Below are 27,574 nucleotides of genomic sequence, written 5' to 3'. Positions count from 1 at the left end.
AGACATCTGCATACAACTAAACACATAAGGTCTAGGGAAATGGTGGGAGCTAAGTGGCACAGTGGATAGAGTGCCAGGCCTGGAATCAGGAAGACTCATCTTTCTGAGTTCAGATCTGACCCTGGGCAAGTTACTTAACCCTGTTCAGTTCAGTTTCCTCATCTGTAAAATGAGCTAGAGAAAGAAATTACCAATCACTTCAGTATATTTGCCAGGAAATCCCATAAGAGTCACAGAGTTGGACACTACTGACAAGATGAGGCTAGGTGAGGGATGAAAGACCAGAGGTCATATAGAAAATCTTCTACCACTTTGGGGTTTTTCCACCCCAGGACCCATCATTTTGAAGTTGGGGTGAAGAGACCTCTCCCCCCCCCCCAGCCATAATAAAAGCAAAGAAGTAGCAAAGACGGGGACTGGAACTCAGGGTTATGGGGCTCTTTTCAGCTGTCCCAGTTCCTTAATTATGTTTCCTCTGGGTTACAAGAACCAGTAATGGAGACTGAATGGAAATCAACACGTGCTATGTTCACTTTTTTTGTTTTTTTCCCCTCATATTCTGATTTTTCTCTCCCAACATGATTCATATAGAAATGTGTATTTAGCATTAATAACCAGAAAAAAAATAATCAAGTTAGAAGTTTGGATTTCCAAGTCAGCCCCAAAAGTAAGGCAGACGTGAGTGTGAACTGCCCTTATTCCCAAATGGCACCAGCAAGTTTGCTGATGGAGAAGCAGCAAAAGCATAAAGTTTCTGTCCTCCAACCCCAATGAGCTTTACCCAGTGAAATGTTTTTCCACTCCCACCTCCTGGAACGAAAGGCCCTTATTTGTTGGTATTTGTCGTTTATTTTTTTTTCCTTTCGCCGTAGAGACCAAACTTTAGGCCAGGTGCCCCAATGCGCCATAAGGTGTGGTGTCCTTCAAGAATCAGGAGGGGCTTTGGAAGGTTGGGAGAGCAGATTTAGGAGAAAAAGGAATCAAAAATAATAATGTTCAGTCCCGTTCAATGTTTATTGTATGAGCTTCCCTTCTCAGCCTGGTGAACAGCACCACACTACGCCAGGAAAAAAAAATCCAACCGTTCCCTACTTCTCGCCATGCCTGTTTTTGCCTTATTTTATACCCGATTGTATTTCTTAAAGACTTTCCTGCAGTCTTGAAAGCAGGGAGGGAGTTGGAGCACCAGAACTCCAAAGAAGGCTGAATCTGAAGGGTAGGGAGAAAGAAAGCGGCGTGGGCATCAGCCCGGGTCCCCCCGCCCCCATCTAGTACACTCCCCCAGCTTGGAGGCCGGTCAGTACACCCTACTCAGAGAGCCCGCGGGAGGGGCGAGATGTGCTGGGCGGGACCACCCACTAAGTCCCAGCTGTGCTTGCCCAGCTAAGTATCCGCCCGAGTGGCCCCGCCCTCGGCTCCCCGCCCCCGCACAGCCGGGGAGGCCCGAGTGGCTGGGAGCCTTCTCCGTGCAGTCGGAGACTATGGTAACCCCCTTCCCGCTGGAGGCCGGCACAAACCCCAATCTCTAGGCCTGCTTTCTCCATCTAGACTGGAGCAAGGTGGGCGGAAAGCCACTGAAAGGGCTCGCCGGGGCGCCTGCCCGAGCGCAAACCCTTCCGCGAAAGGTGGGGTACCGGGAGCGAGACCTGGCCCGGACCCGCGAAGGGAGAGATTCATCCCCCCGCCCCCCACTGCAGAGGCTGGACCAATGGGTTTCCTGACACCTGCCCCGCCCCACCCACTTGCTGAATGACATATTTTGCCAATTAAAATGATTTGAAATTAGTTTTGTTTGGAGACGTTTAAGACAGTCCTTGGGATAATGAGAAACCCCAGGACATCTCAAACACTAGGTTGGCAATCCCTGAGAATTGGGGTACCCTATTGGAGAGGTGGGGGATGGATAATAGGGAGAGAGCACTTCTCCGGGGTACTGAGGCCATTAGAGATCTATTTTACTCTCCGACCGACCCCCTCCTTAAAACGGGGCCCGAGAGATCCGTTCCCACCGGGTTAGGCATCCAGTCTCCTCCTAGCTCCCAGGACTGCATGGACGTGGATCCGATTAATACTTTTACTGCATTTCCTTTTCTAATGCTTCAGGGTTCCTGTTTCCGACCTTGCATAAAGATAAAGAATTGTAGAACGCACACAACGCCAGTCTTAGTGCTTGGAGATGGGGAAGGCTAGGAGGTTATTGTCTGTAATAGTCCCATGTACCCAAGAAAATGCCCGTTCAGGCGAGAGAAAGAGGGTAAAAGGGTATGGGTTGCTGTGTCACCTCCTTCTTGGCTGCTGCTGAGATGGTCCCCAGACACAAGCCAAAAAAGATATCATAATTCCAAGCTTTTTTTTTTTTTTTTTTTTAGTTTTCCCTGCCCTCTTGTTACCATATTTCCATGGAAATGAAGGAGGGGTCAGGATGGACTTGGCTCCGATTGTCTAAGGGGGAACACGGAATAGGGAATTGGCAGATGTATCTCTTTCCACCGTCGTACCCAACACATACATAACTGTCCCCATTTGACTCTTGCGATCACTACCCTCCCCCTACCTCAGTCAAGTACTGTGCCAGCTGGACCCAGGGCAGGGGCTACTGGTGTACAACTCCCTCCAGTGCCCAAATCTAGTTGGCACTAATCTGAGAGTGTTCAGGGACAGAAAAGGCTGGGCTTGGTTACTGTGTTGCCTGCAAGAGGAAGAAGTCAGTCCCATTGCAACTCCGTGCAATCGGTATCCCCTAAAACATTTTTGTTTAAATGTAACTTAAACCCCTGGCCCCACACAGACCCAACAAATAAAAACCAAACCAAACCAAAAAACCTCTCTCAGAAAACTGGCACAGCTCAAGATGAGGGAGGACCATCCTCTGCGATGAAGGCCATCTGAATGTCTTGCCTTTGTCTGCCTGTCTGGAGCTTGCTTTGTTACTGGGCAAGGGGAATCCAAATCTGTTCTTTGCCCTGCCTGGTGCTGCCGGTCCATGATGCCCACCTTTCATTCTGGTGGGAGAATGAATGCGTGTTCAGTACCATGGATCAGCCCGGTGCTGCCAATTGTAGAGTTGTAACTTGACCTGATCTTTGATCTGTCTGATAAGGATCTGAGACAGCAGGATGCCCACGAGCTGAGAGAGGCAAAGGAACTTGGTCTTTAATTCTACTCCTTCAGGCCCTATTCCTCGCTCCCCATCTTTACCACTGAGTCCCCGGTTACCAATCCTGCAAGGGCCTCTGGCTGTTAGAATAAAAGTCTTGGAATCAGGAAAAATCTTAGCATAAATGTGTCCTTAGAAACTTTTTTAGCTGTGTGACTTTGGGCAAGTAATTTAACTTCTTTTTGCCTCAGTTTCTTCAATAGTAAAATGGTGATGATAATAATAGCACCTGTCTGCCAGGGTAAGAATCAAATGAAGTAATTTTTATAAAAAGAGCCTAGTACAGTGCCTGGCACGTAAGCACAAAATAAATGCTTGTTCCCTTTCTGCCATCACTGTTCCTTGCCTTAATGCCCCAGTATCTTATAAAATTTTTTTCTTAGCTTTCTCAATACCTAGGCCCTAGTGCTGATTCCCTGAGGTAAACTAACCCTGATATAACTTTCTAGACTATATAGTAGGGGCAGCTAGGTGGCACAGGGGTAGAGAACCAGTCCTGAAGTCAGGAGGACCTGAATTCAAATTTGTCTCATATACTTAACACTTCCTAGCTGTGTGACCCTAGGCAAGTCACTTAATCCCAAATGCCTCAGCAAATATATATACTAGAGGAATTAGGGATTCTTTTATCCTAACCCAATTCACAAATCTACCAGATGGGTTACCTGAGGAATGGCTAGGCCTAGTGCCACACCCCCAACGAGGAAGAGGTTGCTATGGATCCAGTTGACTAGCTTGTCAATGCAGCCATTGGTGTAAATGACTTTACCAGCCTCCAAGTAGTCAAGAGCTTGCATACCTCGGCCACACATGGTGTTGATTACTGCCTGGAGAGATAAAGAGAAAAAGGGGGAAAAAGGAAGAGAAGAAAGGAGAGGAAAGAGAAGGAAGGAAGAAAAAGGCAAGGAATAGAGAAAGAGAAAAGAAAAATGGGGGAAAGGGAAGAAGGGGAGAAAGAGGAAGGTGGGAAAAAAGTTGGGGAGATGAAAAACCAAATAGAATTCCCACTCATTTCCCACTTCAGACAGTAGTCAATAAGCTGCCCATCTTGTACATACCCCACAAGGGTTCTGGGATACATTTGGAAAGTACTAGGTAGAAAATGTTCTCAAGCCAAATCCAACTCCTTTTGTTCTGTGAACGTCTAGGTCCTTTTTCTATCCCTCTCTCCCTCCACTCTTCCTCATTTTCTCCTTCTCTTCCCCTCCCCTATTCCTCCTGATGAGAACCTGGCCAATAAAAATCATATTTGAAAGTTTCACTTAGTGTTTGTCCTAGGTGAGAAGAAGCCTAGTTTTAGGTAGGGGGACAGAGATCTGACCACCCTTAAATTACTTCCCATAAATCTTTTAGAATTTGCAACCAACTGCCCTTTCTGTCATCACTGGCTATGAGAAAACAATAAGGAAGGCAGCTCACCTGGTTGGATTTGTACAAGCAGCAGGAGTAAGGCACAGAACATCGCTCCCGGCTGGGGTTGTCTTCTGTACAGTTGAAGTACATGTTTTGGGACCAATCCTTATAGGAGATCCCACCACAGCAGTGGAACTGTAAAGAAACCAATCTATGCAGTTAAGAAACCATTTTGAACACAGAGGAGAACTCAGAAGCTTCCACAAATCCACATTAGGTTCTTACTGATTTCTTACTGATTTCAGAAAATCTTATATGGGTCAGGGTTCTGATTTCTGTGAACTATTGGAAGTAATCTCTACTTCCCTTAATTCCTCTACTATTTTATGCCTCATCTGTAGCACTGAATGAATTATTTGCACATATGTCATCTTTGATAAATTCTAAGCTCCTTGAGGGCAGAGACTTTTATTCATTTTTGTAGACAGTAATTAGCACAGTAGGTGTTCAAGAAAGTGTTTTCTAAAGAAATAAAATCTAATGCAGCAGATTTTCCCTTGGGATCCAAAGAATGGGAGATGGGACAACTCTTACATATGGGAGAAGAAAAACAAGATCCCTTCCAAAAAAACCTCAGAAAAGTGATTGTGAAAGTCAAGAATATGGAACAGAAGCAAATAAAATCTTCCAAAGTCAAATTTCAGATATGGGGTAGGATTCAGCATTACTCTGTCCCCCAAAAGCACCTGTTTGCATAGCACTCTGATGGACCCTATGCAGAGTAAGTGGGGAGCAAAAAAAAATTGATGGAACCAGAAAACCGAGTATCCCTTGGAGTCAGCTGAACTCTTGCCCATGGCTTCCCAGCTGACTAAGCCACCATCTAATCCATACCTCCTTCTGGCCAAAGTCAATGAGGTTCTGTAGGTCTAGGTCATCTCGGTAGTGTACAATGGCATTGTTGATGATTTCACTCACTTTTCCACGAGCCTGCCAGATACACAGGGAGAGATATGGTATAGTAAAATACTCACCCCACTTGCTTCCACCATTCCAGAAGGGAGACTCTACTCTGAAATCTCAGAGATTTATTTTTACTTTTCTTTTGAACTTTTTGTATTTATATATTAATACAAGAAGTGGCAAAGTATAGTGACTAGAATACTGGATTTAAATGCAAAAAGACTTGGGTTCATATCCTGTTGACACTAGCTGTATATCATGACTAAGTCACAAATTTTCTGAGTTTGGTTCCTCATTAATAAAATGGGGTTAATACCACCTGTAGGAGTATGCACTTGGCACATAGTAAGTGCTTAATGAATGCTGATGTATGTAATATGCATCGTAAACCTTAAAATGCTATGTTAATATTTATTATTATATCTCAAAAATGTGATGTCATTGATGTAGGTCCACTTGTGCAGATCATAGCTTCTCTAAAAATTGGTAGATGCTCTCTGAATGTAATTGTGACTGAAAAATTCAGGCTAGTGGTAGCTAACCAAACTAGGCTGGTCCTCAGATGACAGACATATAGTCTAGCTCTGGGTCAGCACTTGAGACTTTCCCAGATTTGTAAAACTTCCTAGAATTTTGTTTTGTCTAACACAGGGTGATCACATTCATGTTGCAATAAAGCAACATGAAGGAAGAGGATTTTAATGAAGATGAACGTCACATAATCCCATTTTTGTAGTAGTTATTTGTGTATCATTTTTTCCTTTAATAGATTGTAAATTCCTTGAGGGCAGAGATCTCTTATAAACTACCTTCTCTGTCACTTTTGCTCCCTCATTCTTTTCTCTAACTTCTAAAATAGGGAGTGAGTGAGTGTGTGTGTGTGTGTGTGTGTGTGTGTGTGTAATCCTGTTCAAGATTTCATCTCAACACTTGTCTTCTTTTGCACCAAGCACATTGTAGGTTCATGGGCTTTAGAGCAGTATTTGAATTGATTTTGACCAACCTTCCTTATCTAAGAGAGCATCAAAAATAGAGACCAGTTTTAGCATCAAGAGCTAGTTTCCAACTTCCAGGCTAAATCTATTTAGGTGCCACAAATAGAGGGAGATATCAAAGATGGCTTTTACTATCATCCAGACAGCTCTTCTTTGTGGAATGGCCTGAGGCCCACCCATTAACTCATCACAGGACAAGAAAAGAGTTGTACTTGAAGCTGGAGGGAGAGCAAATTTGAGTGTTTCTATCTAAAGAAAGCCAAGTCTACCTTTTAGGTACTCTTGTATGTAGACGTTCAAAAAATACTTGTTGACTCTCAGGGTCAAACTAAGAAACTGTAGATTTTTCAGGAGGTATTGAACAAATACATTGATCCTGGGGGAATAAAAGAAATGGCGGCTCTAATTCCAATAGACTTGTGATGGAGAGAGCCATCTGCACCCAGAGAGAGGACGTGGGAACTGAATATGGAACATAACATAGTGTTTTCACATTTCTTGTTGTTCTTTGCTTACATTTAGTTTTCTTTCTCATTATTTTCCTTTTTGATCTGATTTTTCTTGTGTAGCATAATAAATGTGGAAATATGTATAGAAGAATAGCACATATTTAACATACATTGGATTACTTGCCATCTAGGGGAGGGAGGAAGGAAGAGGGATGGAGGAAAAAAAATTGGAACACAGGGTTTTGCAGGGGTGAATGTTGAAAACTATGCATGCGTTTTAAAAATAAAAAACTAAAAAAAAAGATTTACTATATATAAAAAAAGAAATGGCAGCTCTAATTCTAATAGATTTGTGATAGAGAGAGCAATCTGTATCCAGAAAGAGGATTGTGGGAACTGAATGTGCATCACTACATAATATTTTCACTTTTTTGTAACAGTTGTTTTCTTTTTCATTTTTTTCTGATTTTTTGATCTATTTTTTCTTATGCAGCATGAAATATGTATAGAAGAATTGCACATGTTTAACATAAAAAAGAAAAGAAATAGCAGCTCTTCTACCCACAGTGCAGGCTGATCTACTGTTTCATTTTCCCGCCCATTTTGTTAACAAAGATGTAGAAAATCCTGAGTTACTCAATTGTTAACAACTTAATTTCTGCATTTTGTTCAACTATTTGCAGTAAAAATTTACTAACTAATTTTACTCTGGATGCATCCCCTTAAATTCTGGGATCTCAACCCTACAATTTGGAATCCCCAGATTGGGAAATAAAACTTATTCCAAGAACAAGCAATCCTCCTCCAACCACTTTTAAATATAGTAGTTCTGGTTATTGGTCACTTGGTATGAATTAGAATGTCTAAAGGCTAATTTTTGCTTAGGAAATGTAAAACTGAGGCTAAGAAAGCTTGGAATGGAAAGGACCATTTTCTTCCTCTCTCTTTTTCCTTTCCTAAAAGATTCCCTTTTATTCCCACCCACCCCCAATACCTTGTCTGAAAAAACAAAGCCCAGGACTCCGGCAGCTAACTGGAGCAGGAACACGATGGTGAGGCAGAAAGAGAACTGTGAGAAGACAGAGATGGGAGAGAGAGATGCTTGTTACTGAGTTTGGGTACCACTCTTGTAAAACTGCTGTTCTTCATCCTTTCTTCTTGAAGAGGATGGATGACAACACAAGGGTAATAATTTGACATTTTGAGTGAATTGCCTTTTAAGTGTAGGGAGCAATGGGACTATCATGCTGCATTTTTCTAACATTACTATGTCCATCAGGGAGCCATGGCTTTTTAAATACAGATATAATAATACCCAGTGTACTTGAGGGGAATGGGGCATGGATAATTACTGTGAGTTTGGGGGGGGGGGAATGGAAAGGGGTCTTCTCTTAAATTTAAAACTGGGAATAAGGTAATTAAGAAATCAACAGAGATTTCAGGATGGAATCTGGGAGCCCTAGCCCTTAACAGTATATGGAAGGAGAAATGTACTGGAAGAGAGAGTTTTTCCCAAAAAGTACTTACCGTTTGTAAGAGGCAGATGTTTTCCCGAAGGGATCCGATGCAGCCACAGAAAGTGAGTAGAAACATGAGGATGCCCACTATGATTAGCAGGATGGCTGGGTCCACTGCCAGGCAGGCCATAACTGCCTCTGAGGGGATACATAATATAACCTACCTTACAATTCCTGTTTGCTCTGAGATTCACCATCTTTGCCAAGTCTGACAGTCAGTTTTGGTACTTCCTTATAAGTTAAGTCCCTGTTTTGACCACCACAAGGGGGTGGCAGAGAGCCACTCTCCTAGGCGGGTCTGGGAAGCAGAGATTGGGAACAGTGGGGAATGGTTTCCCTGATGGAAAGTAGAATGACATTAGGCTTTTTTTTTTTAATTTTAAAAATTACACTTTATCTTTCCATCTTCAAATTTGATAAGGATGTCTTCAACATCATTTAAATCAGTGTATTGAAAAGTACACTGAAAAAAAGTTCTGAGAAATACTGTAAAGGAAAGATCTAAGAACAGAAGAACGTGGCATATAATTAGAGACTTCCCTTCAAGAAGTTAAGAAATATACTTTTTATCAAAGCAATCCCGATAGACTTTGGACAGAAAATGCCAGCTGCATCCAGAAAAAGATAAGGACACTGAAGGTAAATCAACACATGCTATGTAAACTTCTTTTTTCTGTTTTTTTTTTTTAATCATTCCCATGACTTTTTCCTTTTACTCTGATTCTCTCCCAACATAATTAGTAAATCAGTGTGTATTTAGATATATATATGTATATATATACATATTATTATATATATATTCTAATGACAACACTTTGTAAGGATTCTAACATATATATATATATATATATATATATATATATATATATACCTTTTTGAGTTAAACATATGCAATCTTCTAAACATATTTCTACATGACATTAGGGTTTTAAGCTCTTCCCTATTTTAGTTCTGGAGTTATTACCAGGAGACGTGTCTCCTTTAGGATGATGAGATCTTGTTACCTCACTACTAGGATGATAGAATTACTTTGCTCCCTAAGCTCTGATCACCTCAATCTTATGCTTTGGAGTTGGATGCATCTTGAAAGATTCTAGGAGAGTTGACAAGCCTAGATGACATTCTATCCAGAGTAGCTCCTTCATTGTTGGTCAGACAGATGTCCTCTATAAGCCCTTTCCCCTCCTGATGGGTTAGGGTAAAGAGGTAAGATCAGAAAAAGAAATAGATGGACTAGCTGGAAAGGGGACAGGGTCAGGGTCCTATATAGGGAGGGAACAGTCTTTGAACTCACCTTCATGCTTCATTAGCCGTGCATAGACTCCTACACCAACCAGTACCATAGAGATTACCTAGAGAGAGAAAAAAAGGACAGCTTAGGCTATGGGCCCAAGAACTTTAAAATAGAATCCAGTTTTGAGGCATACTAAGAACAAGACAATGAAGTAAACTCTTAGATTCCTAAAACTAAAAGCCCCAATATCATGTAGTACAAATGACACTAGAATTAGTGACAATCAGGACCTGAATTCGGATCCTGTTCTTAATATTACCTGTTTAGACAGTCATTTAACTACTTTGAGTTTTAGGTTCATCTTTAAAATGACTATAGTATTCTCTTGTAGTACCTAGCTTACACAGAGTTGTTTCAAGAATCAAAATGAGATAACACATGTAAAGTTATAAACCTTAAATCAACATTGATTGTCATTATTATATTAATTAGGGATAACTCAACAGTCTTAGATCTGAACTAGTTTTGTAGTCACAATAGGCTAGAGGGGAGGGGAGATCCCTCAGGGGAGAGTGGAAAGTTAGTTAGATGAACCAGATAATGTGTTTTTATATAAAAATTTGGGCTACAGAATGGGCAAAATTTGCCTAACTTAAATTCCTGGCTGCCCCAGGGGGCCTTGGCTATATGAAGCCTTGCAGGGAGCTCCAGTAGGAGCCTTTCCTGTCCTTCACTAATTAAAGTGAGGACAGCCCTATTGAACACGTTCCTCCTAATACACCCCCTCCCCTTCAATCTGCCCAGTCCCCAGGCTGGTGCTAAGCAGCAGCATGCTGTCACTATGGTGATGGCTGGGGCACAGATCTGGCTGAAGGGAGTTCTCAGCAGCAGGAATTCAGGCAACTCAATGGGGAAGGGGTCAAGGAGCTCTGGGGTGATTGCTGCTGGCTGAGCCCCTCCCTTTACTGAGGAAGACAATCTTGGAAGTGGCAGCCTTGCCTGGGGAAGGGAGAAAAAGGTGTGGAAGCTGGCCTCTAAGGATTGAATCAGACTGGACCACAAGGCACAAAGTCATTTTTCTAAGAAGCTTCTTTATAGGCACCATCAGGCAGCAACACAATGGTGACAACCAAATGACACAATATTTTTACTTCCCATTCTGGGGATCCATTCCTGCCCCCTGTTTTGTTACCCCTTTCAGGGACTTTGGCATCCCCCCAGTTATCTCTTTGGGGGACTTTGTAACCCCCAGTTGCTTCTTTCAGGGATTCTTTCCCAATTCTTTCCCCTTAATATTTGGCTCTGCCTTTAGACGACACTTTTTTGAGAAATGATCTCTTTATTTCTGTTGAATCCATGTTCTTATTCTCCTTGAACTTTTTTTTTTTTTTTTACGTCTAATTGAGATCCATAACTTTTGGCTAAGCAGTCCCAACACAGCAAAGCTAAAAATAGCTAGTACAGAATTAGAGATGCTATTATCCCAGTGTAATTCACTGTAATTCCATTTATAAGTCTATAGTTATATAGAGGAAGAGGGAGACTTGAGGAATGACAGGAAGGTGTGCTCCTCTCATCCAGAAACACACTGAGGGTCTGCAGCAGCAAAAGCAAGCAAATACCAAGTTTTTCTTTTACATCAGGTCATCTCTAAGCCTCCTTCCTGGAGCCATTATCCATCTCCCTCTGGTCTTTTTCAGCCTACTTGTCCCACTAGGACATTCTGAAAGGTCCCTTCCTTTTAGGCTAAAGATAAAAAACACCAACAGAATCTGCTGATGATTCTATCTTACATATCTAGCTATAAGGAAATCCTCCTGGGGACAAACTTCTTAGGAGGCAGTGAGAGAGAGAGAGAGAGAGAGAGAGAGAGAGAGAGAGAGAGAGAGAGAGAGAGAGAGAGAGAGAGAGAGAGAGAGAAAATTCTCCTCTAAGAGGTAGAAGATCTAAATTTTAGTTCAAGCATTGCCATTTACTAATTGTGTAACTTAATCAAGTGATTTACCTTTTGCTAAAAGGAGAAAATGTTTCCTTATCAGTAAAATGGGGGAAATACTTGAACTATCTACCTCCAAGGTTGTTATAAGAATTAAAGAAAAATGTTTAGAAACTGCTTTCTAAAATATAATTTAAAAAAAACTAACAAAAATCTCCTTTCTGTCACTTCTCATTAGGGAAAAATAAAAGAAAAATAAAATCCTTGTAAATCATCAAACAAATGTGGCCATCTACATTGGCCACATTCCCCAAAACATGTCTTATTCTGTACCCCAAGTTCAAGCTGTTGTTATCAGGACATAGGCAACATACTTTTGCCATGGATTCTTGGGGGTCATGGTTGGTCACTGTGTTGATCAGTACTCTTAAGTCTCTCAAAGCATATAAACGACTTTTTAACTATAAAATGTTATATAAGTACAAACTATTATTATCTCATAGACATACCAAGCAGCAAAAAAAACCCCCAAAAAACTGTGCTTGTGAAAAATTGTATGTAAATCAAATTTTCTCTAACGCAGATCATTTCCAAGTTACTACATAAGTGATGGTGGACCAATTGTCCTCTCTTGGCCCATTGTATTTAGTCATCCTTCCTGAGTCAGTTGAAGATTAAAATTCATCAAGAATTTCTCAGAGCAATGTGTTTTAGTGAAAAGAACACTAAAGCAGGGACAGGAGATTTGTCCCTCTTCTACCATTAACTAGCTCTATAAACTAAAAAAATTACTTAGCCTTTCTTAACAAAACCTTCTTCTTCTGTAAAATGAAAGACTTTGTTCCAGATGCTTTTCAGGTGCTTTTCAATCCATCAGTCTTTGGGTAAACAAAAAAAATCCTTTCAAGAGCTGAAAAGACTAATCCATTACTTTGTCTGCAATTCTGAATTTTTCTTTAATGTTTTTCTTGGGTGAGATTTACCCACCCAGCCTCACAAAGAATTTAAGGCTCTAATAAGCAGCAGCTAAGTGGAGACTAAGTAGGGTGCTGGTAGACATGACTACTAGCTTTACTGTGGGAATTCAAGTCCTTCTTTTTTCTGGGCCTACTTCCCAAGAGGGATGCTTCTTTATGAAGGGAGAGACCTCCAAAACTCCAAGAACAGCTAGTGGGTGCAATAGGTAGAGGAAGACCTGAGTTCAAATCAGACCTCAAGCCCTGACTAGATGAATGACCCTGAAAAAGTCATTTAATCCCAATTGTCTCAAAAAACAAACCCCAAAACACAACTCCTCCAGAAGAGCCGTCCTGATTCCAAGGCCAGTGTTCTGTTCACTGCACTACTTAGCTCTCCCAAAGGATTTATTTAATGTGATACAGGGAGTGACAGAGGATACCCTCACTCTAAGACTGTTGAATTCAGGTCTGCTACCTCTAAACTCAGCATTTTTTTCACTTTGACAAGCTGCTCTATCCATTTCCTATTTCTCTTTCAAGTCTCTGAAGGGAAGTTCCCACCATAGTTTCCTAAGCCTTTCAACTGTAGCCTCTAGTGGCATTTAAAAAATCATTGCATTATGCTCCTCTCCCCCAGGTACAGTGTGAGAAGGAAAAGGAAACCCACAGATTCTGCCTAGAATCTAGTTGGAAAAATACACTGAAGATTTTGGCTCTGGGAAAAGACTTATCATATAGTGAGCTAAAGCAATTGTTAAATTTTCAAGGTGAATGGTTATACCTTCACACTCAGCAGCACTATAAGTCAGGATTTAATTTATCATTTTGTTGATTGTCTAACTTAAGCTACGAAGAAAATGTGAATGATGCAGTGTAAACTTAAAAATGTGTGATGAGCACATTATTTCCCCCAGAAATCGTTGTTAAACATTTGCCAGCACACCACAAGCTTATCCATTCCCCCAGGAGAGGGAAGTAAGGCAAAACCAAGAGTTGGCTTGGTGCCTGTGGCCTTTTGGAGGCAAGGTGGCAAAGAGCCAGCATGTCTGGAGCCCGGGGCAACCCCCTGGTAACTCCCAGTGAGGGAAGAGGACATCATACTGTGTGGGGCTGACAGATTCTGAAAGAAGCTTGAGTGCTTGGCTCCTTTTCACAGTTTAAAGCAGGAAAGAAAAGGTAGATTTTGAGCCCAAGGTCTTTTCTGGAATCCCTGTTCCTCCACTTTTTTCCAGAGTCCCAAAATAAGTAACAGAGTCAGAGAACCCCACTCTGTGAAGAGGGAAAGATCAATGTAGAGAAAGATTAGAAGAAACTGTTAGGTAGCTACACAAAGCTCCATAGGGGCAGAAATGGCTACCTGTTCTAAACTTTGCATCTTTCCCAGTGCCCATCATCCCATTCCATACACAAAGGTGCTTACTCATGGAAGAAGAGCCCACAGGAAGGAGACCTCAAAGCTGTGGAAGTCTAACATCTCACCAACATTATTAAGTCCTTACTGTGTGCAGAACACAGGAGGAGGTACAAAGCTTGGACATGATATAATCCTTCCTGGAAGACCTAGACCTTGTGGGTATAATTCAGGTATAATTCAGATTCCTGGCCCTGTGACTAATTCATTTTCTTCATGAGCCTTAAACTACAGTGAAAATTACTTTTAAGGTTGACTTATTCTTTGTGTACCTGTGTTTTGAGGTTAGTAATTTCTCTTCCTTATGTCCTCCTATTTGGTCCAGTTGACCGTTTTAAGACTTTGCTGCTCTAGCGGATCTTTGAATGATACCTTCTTAATATATAATAGCTTCTTAACCATTCTTAATAGAATGGTCCAGTATATGGGGGTTATTCATGGCCTAATACTAGTCATTTTGAGAAGTAAATTTGTTGGGTTTTTGTGCCCGGGACCTCAGTTTAGCATTCTGTTGTAGTGATAAGAACAATGAATTTGGAGTCAGAGACCCTGAGTTTAGATCAGGTAGTTCATTAATTTATTTCAACACTCTAAGTATGTCTAATAACCTACTGCAATTGGTATCTCTGAGTGGCAGATGGAACCAGTGGGTATCAGGGCAGGGTCAAGCTCCCCAATTAATATTCAGCATGCCACCTTCAGCCTCTGCAACTGGCTGATAAAGACATATCTTCTTTCTCCTTTTTATCTCCCTATTCCACTTCCAACCTTTGCATTTCACCAATGCAGGAAGAAAAGGTGGTAGTACTTAATTCTGAACTAGGAACCTTATATATAATTTCCAGGATCCTGGAAAGGCTAATCCAGGTCAAGGGATCCTAAGGAGATATCACCTCTAAACAATGAACAGCCTGGCCATAAATATACAGGAGGGTATAACCAATAAGTATGTATCAAGCATCTATTATCTACCTATTTACTTAGTATCCTTGGTCTTAAGGAGTTTACAGGCTATCAGGAAAGATAACAATACATATGTAGCTATCTATAAAATAACTATGAGGTCATTTTTTTGAGGGGAAAGCCACTAAGCAGCTGTGAGGATTAGGAAAGGCTTCATGCAGAAACAGGCAGTTGAGATATTTCTTGAAAGAAACTAGGGATTCTAAGCCGCAGAGATGAGGAACAAGCACATTCCACGAATGGGGGAGAGACAGAGCCAAGACATGGAGACAGGCTCAAGCATTTCTAAGCAAAAGAAATAATAATACAGGGTACTCCACCTTTGGAGAGCCAAGGTCAGACTAGGTAATTCCTAGGGATGGAGCCTCTACAGTGGTAGCCACTAGCTGCCTTCCCAATATGTTCCAAGCACCGACACAAACAGCACCCAAATAGTCCTCCTGCCCCATTAAGAGGTCAGTACATACTCTGGTTGTGAAAGATGCTGGCCAGCACTACTAGTCTTTGGATCCTTCAGGTATAAGGGAGAGAGGGATCCTAATTAATCATAGCTGGAAGGGGCCATCTTGGAGGTCATCTCTAAACTCCTTATTTTATAGATGAAGACAGAAACATCTAGGTTTTTTGGTGCCAAATCCAGCAGTTTCCAGTGAACTGTACGAGTAGAATGACTGAACACTATGTAGGAAATGGGAAGATCATCATTCTCCTTCCTTATCTTCATTTGGGGCCCTAAATGAATGAAGTAGAGGCAAACCCTAGCTCAAGGATGGGGGAGATAAGAGAATCATTTATTACATTTTTAACATACTTTTTAGAAAGGTTATAACTCCACAGAAGAGGCCATAGAGAGATTTGTTTCTAGAAACAGAGACTGAGGTCTAGTGCTAGAGTGGAATCATTATTAAATAGCTATCATGAGTTCTTTTCTCTTAAAGGGGATAAAATGCAACAAAGGAGATACCCAGTTTTTTAAACTGTGGTTCATGAGCCCAGGTCTCAAAACTGAATGTGAGGGTCATAAAATTATGATTTATATCAGTAAATGTTTGGTTTCTATACCTATTTTGTATACTTATATGCTCAGGGTCACATAAATTTCTCAGGCAAAAAGGGGTCATGAGTGGAAAAAATTTAAGAAGCCCTGGTTAGAGAACCAAAGACTTTCTAGAACTTGTGACTTCTCCTTAGGCTAAGGGAGAGTTGAGGAAAAGCACTCATTATTCTGACTCAAATTCCCCCAATTTGGCTGCTCAAGTTCCTTCTGCTACTGAACAGATTATGGCTAAATGGGTCTGAGGAGCTAAACTCACTCCCTCCTTATAAGCCTCTCAAACCCAGCTGAGAGAGAGAAGGGGGAAAGTACAAAGACAACAGCATAGATTCACTGAGCTGTGTCCACTGGGAGAGAACAACTGTGGCTAAGAAACTGCTGAGAAACCCAAGAGGAACACATGGCAAAAGAGTAGGTTAAGTTAGAATATGGTTTTGGTGTGTGTGTGTGTGTGTGTGTATGTGTTTTGGAGAAAAAGCAATGGAGGGTTATCACTATGATGACAGTGCTGGACCCATTGCCCCCAGCAAAATAGCCATCTTTAATGGACACTGTGGGGGTACCAGGAAGGGAGATTTCAGTAGCACTAGTCACTTTCATGGAAAGACTGAAGTAAAAAAAAAAATCCTCCTCAGCCCCACACAATGTGGTGAAAAGGGATTTCCTTCTATTCTTCAATGCCTCCCCACTCCCCTCATCCCCCAGGTGGAAATCAGAGTCTTATAAGTATGAACCCTTAAGTGGTCATTAATTGTGATACTCCGGCCCTGGACAAGTGCTTTATTTACCCAGAGGCAAGAAGGTAGAGGAGAAAAGGCATTGAAGAAAGACTTCTCAGCTTTGTCTCGGCCCCCAGTAATTAGCGCTTGTGCGACTTCAGGCAAAGCCCTCTGTGGACTTTGACATTCTTATCTGTGAAACAAGCTGGGGTGGCTAACTAACTTATTGTTAAGGTTCCTTAAAGGTCTAAAATGGTATAACTAAGTGTATTATGTGACTTTCATTCTTGAATGTCTTTCTTTGAATTAGTTAAACTTCATCCCTTTGAACGACTGGAATTTTTTTCCTGGTATCTCCATGGTCTAATTCAAGTCTGATGCCAAGTCCCAATATTTAACATTTATTTTTCTTATCTATATTTCACATTCAGATCCCTATGAAGCTTTTTTGAGCTCTGGTCTGTGTGTATGTATATATGTATATACATATACATATATACATACATACACACACACACACACACACACACACATATATATATATATACTGGGATCCAGGCAAAGCTGGGTTTAGACAAAGAGAAAGCCCAGAGAGGCAGCTTTGGAGACATGGGAGATTCATTGGAATGGCCAAAGCAGGGAAGGGGTCACTCCTGGTACTTTTTGTGGGACATCCCGAACAGGGCTTCTTTCCAAGAGATCCATCAGACATTTGGGGAGCTGAGATACTAGAACTTCCCTCCAAATTTTGAGTGGCAAGTCCAGACAGGGAATTTCTGTTCCCCCACCTAGCCCTGCTCTTGTTTATATGCAGCTATACACTTTTCTAAACTCCAGACATTGCCAAGTCTTTCTAACTCCAGCCAATTGGGATTTTGTCTAGACCCCTCGCTGTGGGTTCCAAAGACATAGGCCACCTTGAGAGGCTTATTTAGATAAACCTAAAATTTCCAGATTATATTAACCTTGTTGTGAGAACGAAAAGGCAACAGGTGAGGCAGTCAGGTGAACCATTCATACCCTGAGGCTATTCCTGTTCTAGGCCACAGCTGAGGTTAGGCAGCTGAAAGGGAAATATTTCCACCCCACAGCATAGAATCCCCCTTTCTAAGGGAATGCCATTTTTTTTCTTCCTTTTCCCCGAAGTGCATTCTCTTCCAGATTGCAAGCCGGGAAGTCCCTATTTTAACCTCAGAACTGATTAGCGACCTCCTTCTCAGACCTGGGTTACACAGATGGCTCCTTCATACCAAACTCAGCTTTTTTAGCCAGACGCGAACCCCAATAGGATTGTTCCTCGGGGATCCAAGATTCCACCACGATGCAGCCTATATCAAACACCGGTTCTGTTCCCCCTCCCCCAAAATAATACCGCCCCAGCATTTCTGCCCGGGATGAAATGATCTCAAGTGCCAATCCCCAGAGAAAAGGATTTCAGTTCCCCCCATCACACCACCTTCCCCCTGAACAGGGCATCCCGAGATATCCCTCGTTGCTTTCCCCTTGCCACTGCTCAGATACTACCCGATTCTCCGTTTGTAGCATCTCCTAACATCAAGCGCACAGATCCCCGCACGGAGACTCACCCAAAAAAGCATGTTGAAGAAAAAGAGCAGATATTTCACCACCGGACTGACGAAGGAGAACTCCTCTCCACTGACTGCCGGCGCTGGCCCCGATCTCCGGGCCATGGCCCCGCTGCCGTCTCCCCTGGGGGGCCTATTTCCCCGGCGACCGTTCTGCCCACCTGCTCACACCGTGCCCGGGGACCAGGGAATCGCGCGCCCAGAGAGGCTGCTGGACAGCGGTGGGATGGCCCGGGAGGAGGGAAAGAATTCCCGTGAGAACCTCGGGAACACAGCCTCCAGCCAGTGCAAGCCCTGTACTCTAGTGGCCAGAGGACCACCTCCTCCTGTCCCCGCACCCAGGAAACTTGGCCCGCCCCAAGCCACCGCCCATTGGCACGGCTGTCGGCCGTCTGGCTTCTCATTGGACAGTCGCTGATGTCACTAAATGCCCAGCCATTCCCTCTTCTCCAAGAGGAGAGGGGAAACACCTGTTCTGTGAGGGATAACTTCTTAAAGGGTCAGTAGTTTTCCCTGGCTTCCCAGAAGGGCCAAAGCTGCAGCTGCTCAAGCGGAAAGAAGGCATGGGAAGGAAAGGTACACAGTCCAGTTGCAACACACACACACACACAGTGCACACACACACGATGCTCAAATTTCCAGTTACTTTTTAAGAACCTACTATGTGCTTCCCCTGTGGGTAAGCTGTGGTGAGGAATCCAATGTGAAGGACAAGAGACAATTTCTCACTCAGAAGAGTTTACAATCCAAATGGGGAAGATGAGTGTAATTAAATTCAACAAAATCATATAAGCACCTACAAAATGTGAGACACTGTGTTAGGTACTGAAGTGGAATTAATGTACACAAACTATTTGGGAAAATTTAAGGAAAGTGGCTGGGTAGAGACTAAAAATGCAGTGAGAGTTGAGAAAAGAAAAATCAGTAGTAATCTTGGAAAAAGATTAATTGAAAAAGTAAATAAAGCAATTTAGAGGGGAAGAGGAAAAGCACTTATGATGATGATGATGATGATTTTGATGATCACTGGCAACCCATTCCAGTATCTTTGCCAAGAAACCCCACGAGGACGTTCAAAGAATCAGATATAATTGAACCAATTGAATAACAGCGTACATTAAGCACTTTACAAATATTAACTTGATCTCCACAAAAACCTTGGGATGTAAGTACTATTATGATCCCATTTTACAGTTGAAGAAACAAAAATGGAGATTCAGTGGTTTGTCCAAGGTCACATAGTTAGTAAGAATCTGAGGTGGAATTTGAAATCAGGTCTTCCTGACTCAGGGTCAGCAATTTATATACACTGCCATCTATTGACTTAAAGTCAAGAGATCATGGTTCTTGTCCTGGTTCTGCTATTAAAGAGATAGATTTCCCAATCTGATCCTCAGTTTCCTCTAAAAAAAGAAAAACCCTTTAAAATCCAGGTCCTAATAACAGAAACGGAACAACAATGAGGCATAAAACTAAGAAGTACGAGATGTGACTGCTCCAAGTGATGAGGTGCAAATAAATCCCTTCAGTCAATCAGAATAGAAACAAATATGGGAAGAAGAATGATGGGCTGTTCTTCAAAATGACTTTTAAAAGTCAGTTCATAGAGTTTTGTCTAAAAACTCAAAACAAGACCCTAGCTCCTGACTGGCCAAGAAGCAACAGCATGGAGCTGGAGAAAGGAAAGCAGCAAAAAATCTCTTGGAGGTGGGACAATAGAAGTTTAAAAGGTAGTGGCAACTGCCACAAAGAAACGGGTCTGGTCTGGACTCTGGGGACGAGGCTGCTTAGATCAATTAGGCACTAGGTGCCTCAAGATAGAAGCTCCTAAAAACATTCTTCCTCTCAGTATCTACCTTTCAAAAGATCTTGGTGATAATCTCTATCTTCTATCTTTTCTTTAACTCTTTGTGATCTTGAATTCTATTCCTCTGGGCATGGGGGAGAGAAAAACATTTCTTTATTTTAAAAATAAAACATTTATTTATTTTTAAATATTTAAAAAATATTTCTTTATTTAAAAGCCTTGGACCATGCTCATCTCTGCCTTTCAGAGTCCATGTTCTCCTTTAAAGCTGCTCATAATTTTTCACCATTCTTCTTTATTTGATTTGAATATGAATTTATGTTCTGAACCTCTGTTGTCTTTGGCTACACATATCTCTGCTTTCCAAGGAGATCAAATGTTTATTAAAGCAATCCTTTTGGTTCCTTTTTGTACTTTTCTTATGGTGACTATTTTACATTGATTAAACTTTTATGTAAAATTGTCAAAAAAAAGTTTATGTATACATAGGTATGTGTGTGTATGAACAATGGTAACACACAATTTGTTTAACTTCTCCCTTGTGCAATGTGTAAATGAGAATAAGTTGTCCCAATGACATGAAACAGGTGCCATCAACACTTAGAACTTGGTCACACCGTGAAGCGGCCAAGGTCATCCAAGGCATTCTGCACCATTGTCAATCTTGACTTTTGTCTTGCCAGTGGACTTTGATGACTCTGGAAGAGTGAGACTAACACTCTGCCTCATTTAAATCTAATTCACATGCAAGTCAAGAAAACAGTGAATGATATCAGTGATCCTTTTTGAAAATGAAGGGCAAAAAAAAAGAAGAAAAGAAAATGAAGAAAATGCTGGGAGGAAACCACTGAGCCATAAAGCTATATCTAACATTCAGGTATTTTGCCAAAAGTGCTGAATTTTCTAATTAACAAAAAGGTAAAGAGAATTACAGATTCTTTGATAGTACTTTCCAGAACAGAGTGTATTTATACTAGGAAACCCTACTCAGCCATTAATGATTTAAGCGTAGGATGAAGGGAGCAAATAGACGTGATTGAACTGCCCTAATGACTACACATTTTGTTACACACTGAGTTATGTAAAATTTGAACGTGGGACTAAAGTGATTTCAATTCTATATTCCATGATTCTAAGTGAGATCTGAGGTAAGTAAGGTTTATATAGGTAGGTGAGAGGAAGAAAAGCTCAAGTATATGAACAAAATGTGTATGTGCAAGGGAGAGTGAGGCCTAGCTTTAAAGTAGCAGAGAGAGTGTCAGTAATGAAATAGAATGGAGAAAAAATTATTGAACTGAGTTCTTGATCCATTGATACTTCTAGGTCTATACCCCTCAAACAGATAAAAGAAAGAGTAAAAAGATCCACCTATCCAAGAATATTTATAGAAGCTCTTTTTTCTGATGACAAAGAATTGGAAATTGAGGGGGTTATCATCAATTTGGGAGGAGCTGAACAAGTTATAGTATATATATGTATGTATATGATGGCATATGATATAATGCGATCATGCTGTAAGAAATGGAAGGGGATAGTTTTAGAAAATTCTGGGGAGACTTACATGAACTGATGCAAATTGAAGTTAGATGAATCAAGAGAATATGTTGTGTAATAATAATAATAATAGTATTACAAAGGTTAAGATTCAGGAACTCTGATCAACACAATGGAACTTAAGAGTTCCAGAGGACATGCTATCTACAGATAGAGGTGATGGATTTAGAGTACAGATTGAATTTTTTTTTTGAAAGGGGAAGAGGTGAGGGTAGGAGAAAGGAATATGGCTAATGAGAAGTTTGTTACATATTTTTAACTGGGCTTTCTTGCTTTCTTAGGGCTTGGAAGAGACGAAGTGGGAGGGAGAGAATTTGTAACTGAAAATAAAACTAAAAGAAAAAGAAATTTACTGGGGACAGATTATCAATGACAATGAAAAACAAAAAGAACTAGGCCTTATATGGTACTTAGAGAATCACTGTAGTTTATTTAGTAGGGGAATGATATGATGATACAAAAGCATGAAAGGACAAATTTGTTAACACTATATAAAAAGAATTGGAAGGAAAAAGACTGGAGGCAAAAACATCAACTATGAGATTTTTTGATGGAATGACTATTAGAGTAAACCAGATTTGGATGACAAAGACCTAAATTAGGCTGATAGAGAAATGGAGAGCCAAGGGCAGATCTGAGAAACAGAAAAAATAAAATTAAATAAAATAACAACACATCCAGTGCAATAGAAAGAGCACAGGCACTGAAGTCAGGAGGACCTGAGTTCAAATCAGATCTCAGACTTCACACTTCCTATCTGTGTGACTCTGGGTAAGTCACTTAACCCCATTGCCCTTACCACGTTCCCCAAAATTCCCAGTATATCATGGTATATAGAAAGGAGAGCACTGAATTTGGAGTTGGAAGATCTGAATTTAAATCCAAATTCTGCTACTTATTAAACATATGATCTTAGGCAAGTTACATAACCCCTCTGGACCTCTTTTTCCTCATCTATAAAATTAGGAATTTGTACTAAATCAAAGGCATCAGATTCATAACTGAGCAGCCTTGTGAGGTGGAACCAGATTCAAATATAATTGGAAAATCTTCAACAAAATAAACAAAAGTATATTTCAACATAAATAATGCTAATTTGTGATTTTCAAAATCAATGTGCAACTTGCAAAGATTCATTTCTATTTGAATCTGAAGTTGTCCAGACGACTTGTCACAGTCCCTTCCAGCTATATAGCTATAATCTGGGAAACAAGACTCAGAATAGATAGATTGGATAAAAAGGAATTAAGAATGACTTCAAGAAACTAAAGTAATAGGGATACTGACAGCAGGTAGAACTGGGTAGTTGAGAAATGGAACCAGTTCAATTCAATTCAGCAAGCACTAGTTAAGAGGTTACCACTAAACCAGTTGGGGATGAAGGAAAGATAATATATTTATTTTTGGATATTCACAAAATGTTTAAGTCAAACTACTTCATTTTACCAGCCCAAAAACAAACTCAGGAGGCTTGTTTGGTTTTTGAGATTCACTTCTAATTGGATACATCCTCTAGAAAGTTGTAAATATGGGACAAGAGAGAATGCCAATAAGAAGGGGAACTCATTAGAAATCAAAGGCATCAGCATAAATGTGAAATTGAAGGAAGAAAAGTAAAAAAGTTTTCTGGGGCAGAGAAAGGAGAAAAAGAAAATTCTGGAGAGGCTAAGAATTAAACTTGGGAACCACCCATAGTTGAGGGACAACTAGATTGTGTGTAACATGCTAGGAAATGCTGAAGAAGAGTTTGAAAGAGCTATATAATTTCAGTTCAGCATATTTTCAGTTCAGTTAATCTGCCATTTTTACCTAAAGGTGACACTTCTTTTTGTGCATCTTTTCAATAGTGTCTAATTCTTTGTGACCCCATTTTGGGCGGATACTGGAGTGGTTTGCAGTTTCCCTCTCTAACTCTTTTTACAGAGAAGGAAACTGTGGCAAATGGGTTTAAGTGGTTTGCCCAAAGTCACATATCTTGTAAATATCTGAGGCCAGATATGAAATCATGAAGATGAATCTTCCTGACTCCAAATCTTGTGTTCTATCTACTTCACCATCTAATTGGCACACAGTAAGTGCCTAATTAATGTTTATTGATGTACTGAAAGCTATTTTTCCAAAAATTAAAAAAAAAATCTTTCCACATAAGTGCTTACATTAATATCTTGAGAATTTAGAGGAAGATTATTTTTTTCTAAATAAAATCATTTGTAAATCATATAGTTTCAGAGCTGGAAGAACTTCAAAGATCATCTAGTCCAATCTGCACCTGAGCAAGAGATCTGTTTATTAGTGGTTATCCAGTCTCCACTTAAAGTTGTCCAGTATAGGGCAATTCAGTATCTCCTGAGTAATTCATTCCTAATTATTAAGACTTTTGTGATATCAAACTGATATCTGCTTCTCTGAAGCTTCTATTCCTTGGTCCTATCTGCCTTCTGGGACTAAGAAAAATGTATCTTTCCTTCTTATGGCTTGTTACATCCTTAAAGAGAAGGGCACAATTGAAAAGGGACTAGAAAAATAGTTACAGATGCAAAATGGGAAGACAATGCAGTAGGATGGAAAGAGTACTAGATCTGAAATTAGAGAATTTGAGTTCAAACTGCCATATTATCTGTACTATCTTGAGCTAAAGACTTTCTGGGCCTCAGTTTCCTTATCTGTAAAACAAGGAATCAGTCTAGATAATGTTTAAATTCCCTTCCAGATTAAATCTGTGATCTTATTTGATCACTACAAAACCCCAATGAGATAAATTGTGCTCATTTTACAGATAATAAAATCTGAGCAGCTCAGGAAGGCTAAGTGATTTTCCCCAAGATCACAGATCTTATAAATCATGGGACTGGGATTTGAAATCAGGTTTTCTGACTCCAAATTCAATACCCTTTATACTCTGCCACTTAGACAAAATCATATAAGAAATATTATTTAATTAGTTCAGGCTAGAACCCAGATATCTTGACTTTCGTTCTAGTAATCTTTCTAATTTCTAAAGTGTGTATGTATTGTTACTTATCCATATAATTCTTTGAATTTGTATTGACTTTTCACTCTGCTAAATCCTTCAACCTGGATTTGCACATTTGAATTTTTAAGACTTTATCTTATTAGATAAAAAGGCATCATTCTAGCCTTTAATCCATATGAAGGTCATAACAGGCCATAGAAAGTCATAGATTCAATGACACATAATGTTCATAAAGCATGCACCCATATCTCACTCATATCACAAATAAACTACTAGAGTTGGAGGAGACTTTCAGAGATACTAAAACACAACCCTCTCATTTTACAAGTAAAGAAATAGTTCCTTTCCACACAGCTTATTTAGCTAGGTTGGCACTATAACCCGGGTCTCCATATTCCCAGTCCAGGACCCTTTCCAATACATATGTCTCAGCATAAAAAGATATTATATATGTGCTATCATGATTTGCATATTCATGTAATATATAGGACTCACATTTTTTCATTCTATTCATATCACATCCAGGCACAAACAGACAGAAGGACACTCTTATTCTGCATTTCTCAGATAGTGAAAATGAATGAATAATTGTTAAAAGGACTAAACACTGGACTTTTAATCAGAAGACCTGGCTCCAAGCCCCAGCTTTGTATTTGCTGTGTAATCTAAAGCAAGTCATTTATACTTGCCCAGCCAGGTGAAAAACTAAGGCACAGATTTTCAAAGTGACCTGCCTACTAGGATCATGAAGGAACTGAGATCACAACCCAGAGAAAATCAATCAGATCAAGAAAGAAAGATGAAATTGCTCATGGAGGGCACAGAAAAACTGATTTTCCTTCAGGAGAAGCACCAGGGCAGATAATGATAATAATAGCTTCCATTTATATAGTTTTTTATGGTCACAAAGTGCTTTCACAGACTGAATCATAGAATTTCAAAGGTGCAAAGAACCCCGAGATTTCTAGTTCAATTTATCTGTGCCTGAAAAAGGATACCCTGTACAACCTACCCAAGAAGTGGTCATTCAACCTTTGCTTGAAGACCTCAAATGAAGGGTAACCAATTCATTCCACTGTGGGAGAGCTCTGTTAGGAAATGTTTCTCTTTGCAACTTTCACTTACCATTCTTAATTTTACCCTGTGGAGTCCAGCAGAACAGGTCTAATTCCTTTTCCATAGTTTTTATCCTATCTTATTTGATCTTTCCAATAACCCTATAAAGTAGATAGTAAAAATATTGTCTGTGTACGATAGGTAAAGAAACTGAGATCCAGAATTAGCTCAAGGTTGTACAGGCAGTGAGGGGAAATTATGATTTTCATAATTATGAAGATGATATGTATAATGAATATGTTAATAATTTAAATTTCTCAGAGCTGCCTCATCTGGCTTGTGAGTCAGTCTTACAATGCAGGTTGAAATGATCAATCAATCCTTGACAGTACTCTCTTCTGTATGCTAAGTGAAGTGAATCAAAGATTGTAGAACCTGTTCTTATCACAGAACTCTGGTCCTGTGCCCCTGCCAAGTAAAAACCCCCATGACTTAAAACAATCACTTAAGAATTGGAGAACAAACATACCATCCTGCATTTGTGGGCTTGTCATGGGAAACCATTCAAGCTCTGACAATTACTGTACTATAAACCCACCTTCCCCCTCCTTTCCCATTTATAATTTATAAAATCTCTACCATTTCTGCAACAGGAGGAGATCTCCTGCTTAGGGGAACTTCCAATTGCAAACTGTATTCTTCACTCTGAAAGTGATTAATTAAATTGCTACTTGATCTTTAAAACCTATCTCTGCTTTGGGCAGCATCAGTTATCCATGGTTTAGAGACCAAAAGAACAAAATTTGTTTAATAGTAGTAATAATAATTTATGTTTTTTGAATGGTTTAAGATTTTAAGAGCACTTTCTTTACAACAATCCTATACAAAGATTTGTTTATCCATTTTCTAGATGAGAAAACAAGTTTAGAAAGAATCACTTAATATCATAGAGCTAATGTGAGAACTAGAACAGATGAGAAACCTTGGTAAAGCTCATTCCAATACACAGCTCTGCTCTATTCAGTTGGATGATTCTCCATAACTTTGGTCACAGGTAGAAGTCAATTATCTTTTTTAATATGAGTAGGATTGGGGGAAACAGGTGGAGGCAGCTGTGAGGATCAGACTTCTGGGGTTCAAGGACAACAAGGTAGGTGACTTTTTTCACTTTTAATATTTATCTTTATCCTTCAGAAATTCGTAAAACAGCTGTCCGCACTGATTTAGTGGATTATGACCCTAGGGATAATCTGAATTTAAACAATGTCCTTTTTTTTGTTTACTTTTTTCAGTAGGTTCCCTTTTTTTTAGATATCCTTTTTTTTTTTTTTTTTATCAGTACTACAGACTTTTTTGCCTTTGCAAACTTCTTAGATACATGGGAACATCAAAATTAAAAGGTACCTTATCCAATTCACCTCAGTTCAATTCAACAAATATAAATTATAAACACTTACTGTGTACAAATTACTTTACTAAACCTATGATGGGGACCAGTGTGTGTGTGTGTGTGTGTGTGTGTGTGTTTAGATATAAGATTTACATAGGAGATAGTCTTTGCCCTCAACATGAACCTTGCCAATATTAGTTGGCAATGGGATGTGGCAAATGCACAAATAGCTATAATGCAAAATCATTCATGATAAGTATATAGGATAGATTCTTCTGTAAAGTTCAAGCAGTTAGGGAAAGCTTAATTTAATAATAAATGTTGGTTTAATTGAATAAATATCATGACCACAAAGGAAAGTCAAGGAAGACATTACAAATGATGTGGCACTCACATGGCCCTTTAAAGGGGGAGTACTATTTCAGTAGCATTTCAGGTATAGAAAGCTTGAGCAGAGGAACAGAGCTGAGTTAGCATTAAATGTGGGTGAGGGTTGT

General features: G+C 40.1%; 1 protein-coding gene across 2 annotated transcripts; it reads right to left on the bottom strand.

Moving 5' to 3' along the window:
• Positions 1 to 995: 995 nt before the first annotated feature.
• On the bottom strand, positions 996 to 18,638 carry TSPAN33 (tetraspanin 33). 2 transcript variants are annotated; one of them, XM_031939034.1, is made up of 8 exons: positions 18,297 to 18,638; positions 9,729 to 9,786; positions 8,445 to 8,572; positions 7,912 to 7,986; positions 5,405 to 5,500; positions 4,577 to 4,705; positions 3,823 to 3,984; positions 996 to 3,002 (listed from the first exon to the last, which is right to left on the bottom strand). In XM_031939034.1, the coding sequence occupies exons 1-8, from the start codon at positions 18,399 to 18,401 to the stop codon at positions 2,928 to 2,930; spliced, it is 828 nt and encodes a 275-aa protein (XP_031794894.1). In that variant the 5' UTR covers positions 18,402 to 18,638; the 3' UTR covers positions 996 to 2,927. The 2 variants fall into 2 exon arrangements, with proteins under 2 accessions (XP_031794894.1, XP_012406485.2); XM_012551031.3 differs by having other exon boundaries at positions 996 to 3,127; positions 18,297 to 18,636.
• Between the last annotated feature and the right edge of the window lie 8,936 nt (positions 18,639 to 27,574).

The sequence above is a fragment of the Sarcophilus harrisii genome, chromosome 5, assembly GCF_902635505.1.
Source record: "Sarcophilus harrisii chromosome 5, mSarHar1.11, whole genome shotgun sequence".
Classification (NCBI taxonomy): Eukaryota; Metazoa; Chordata; class Mammalia; order Dasyuromorphia; family Dasyuridae; genus Sarcophilus; species Sarcophilus harrisii.
This window is presented reverse-complemented; position numbering and strand designations above follow the sequence as displayed.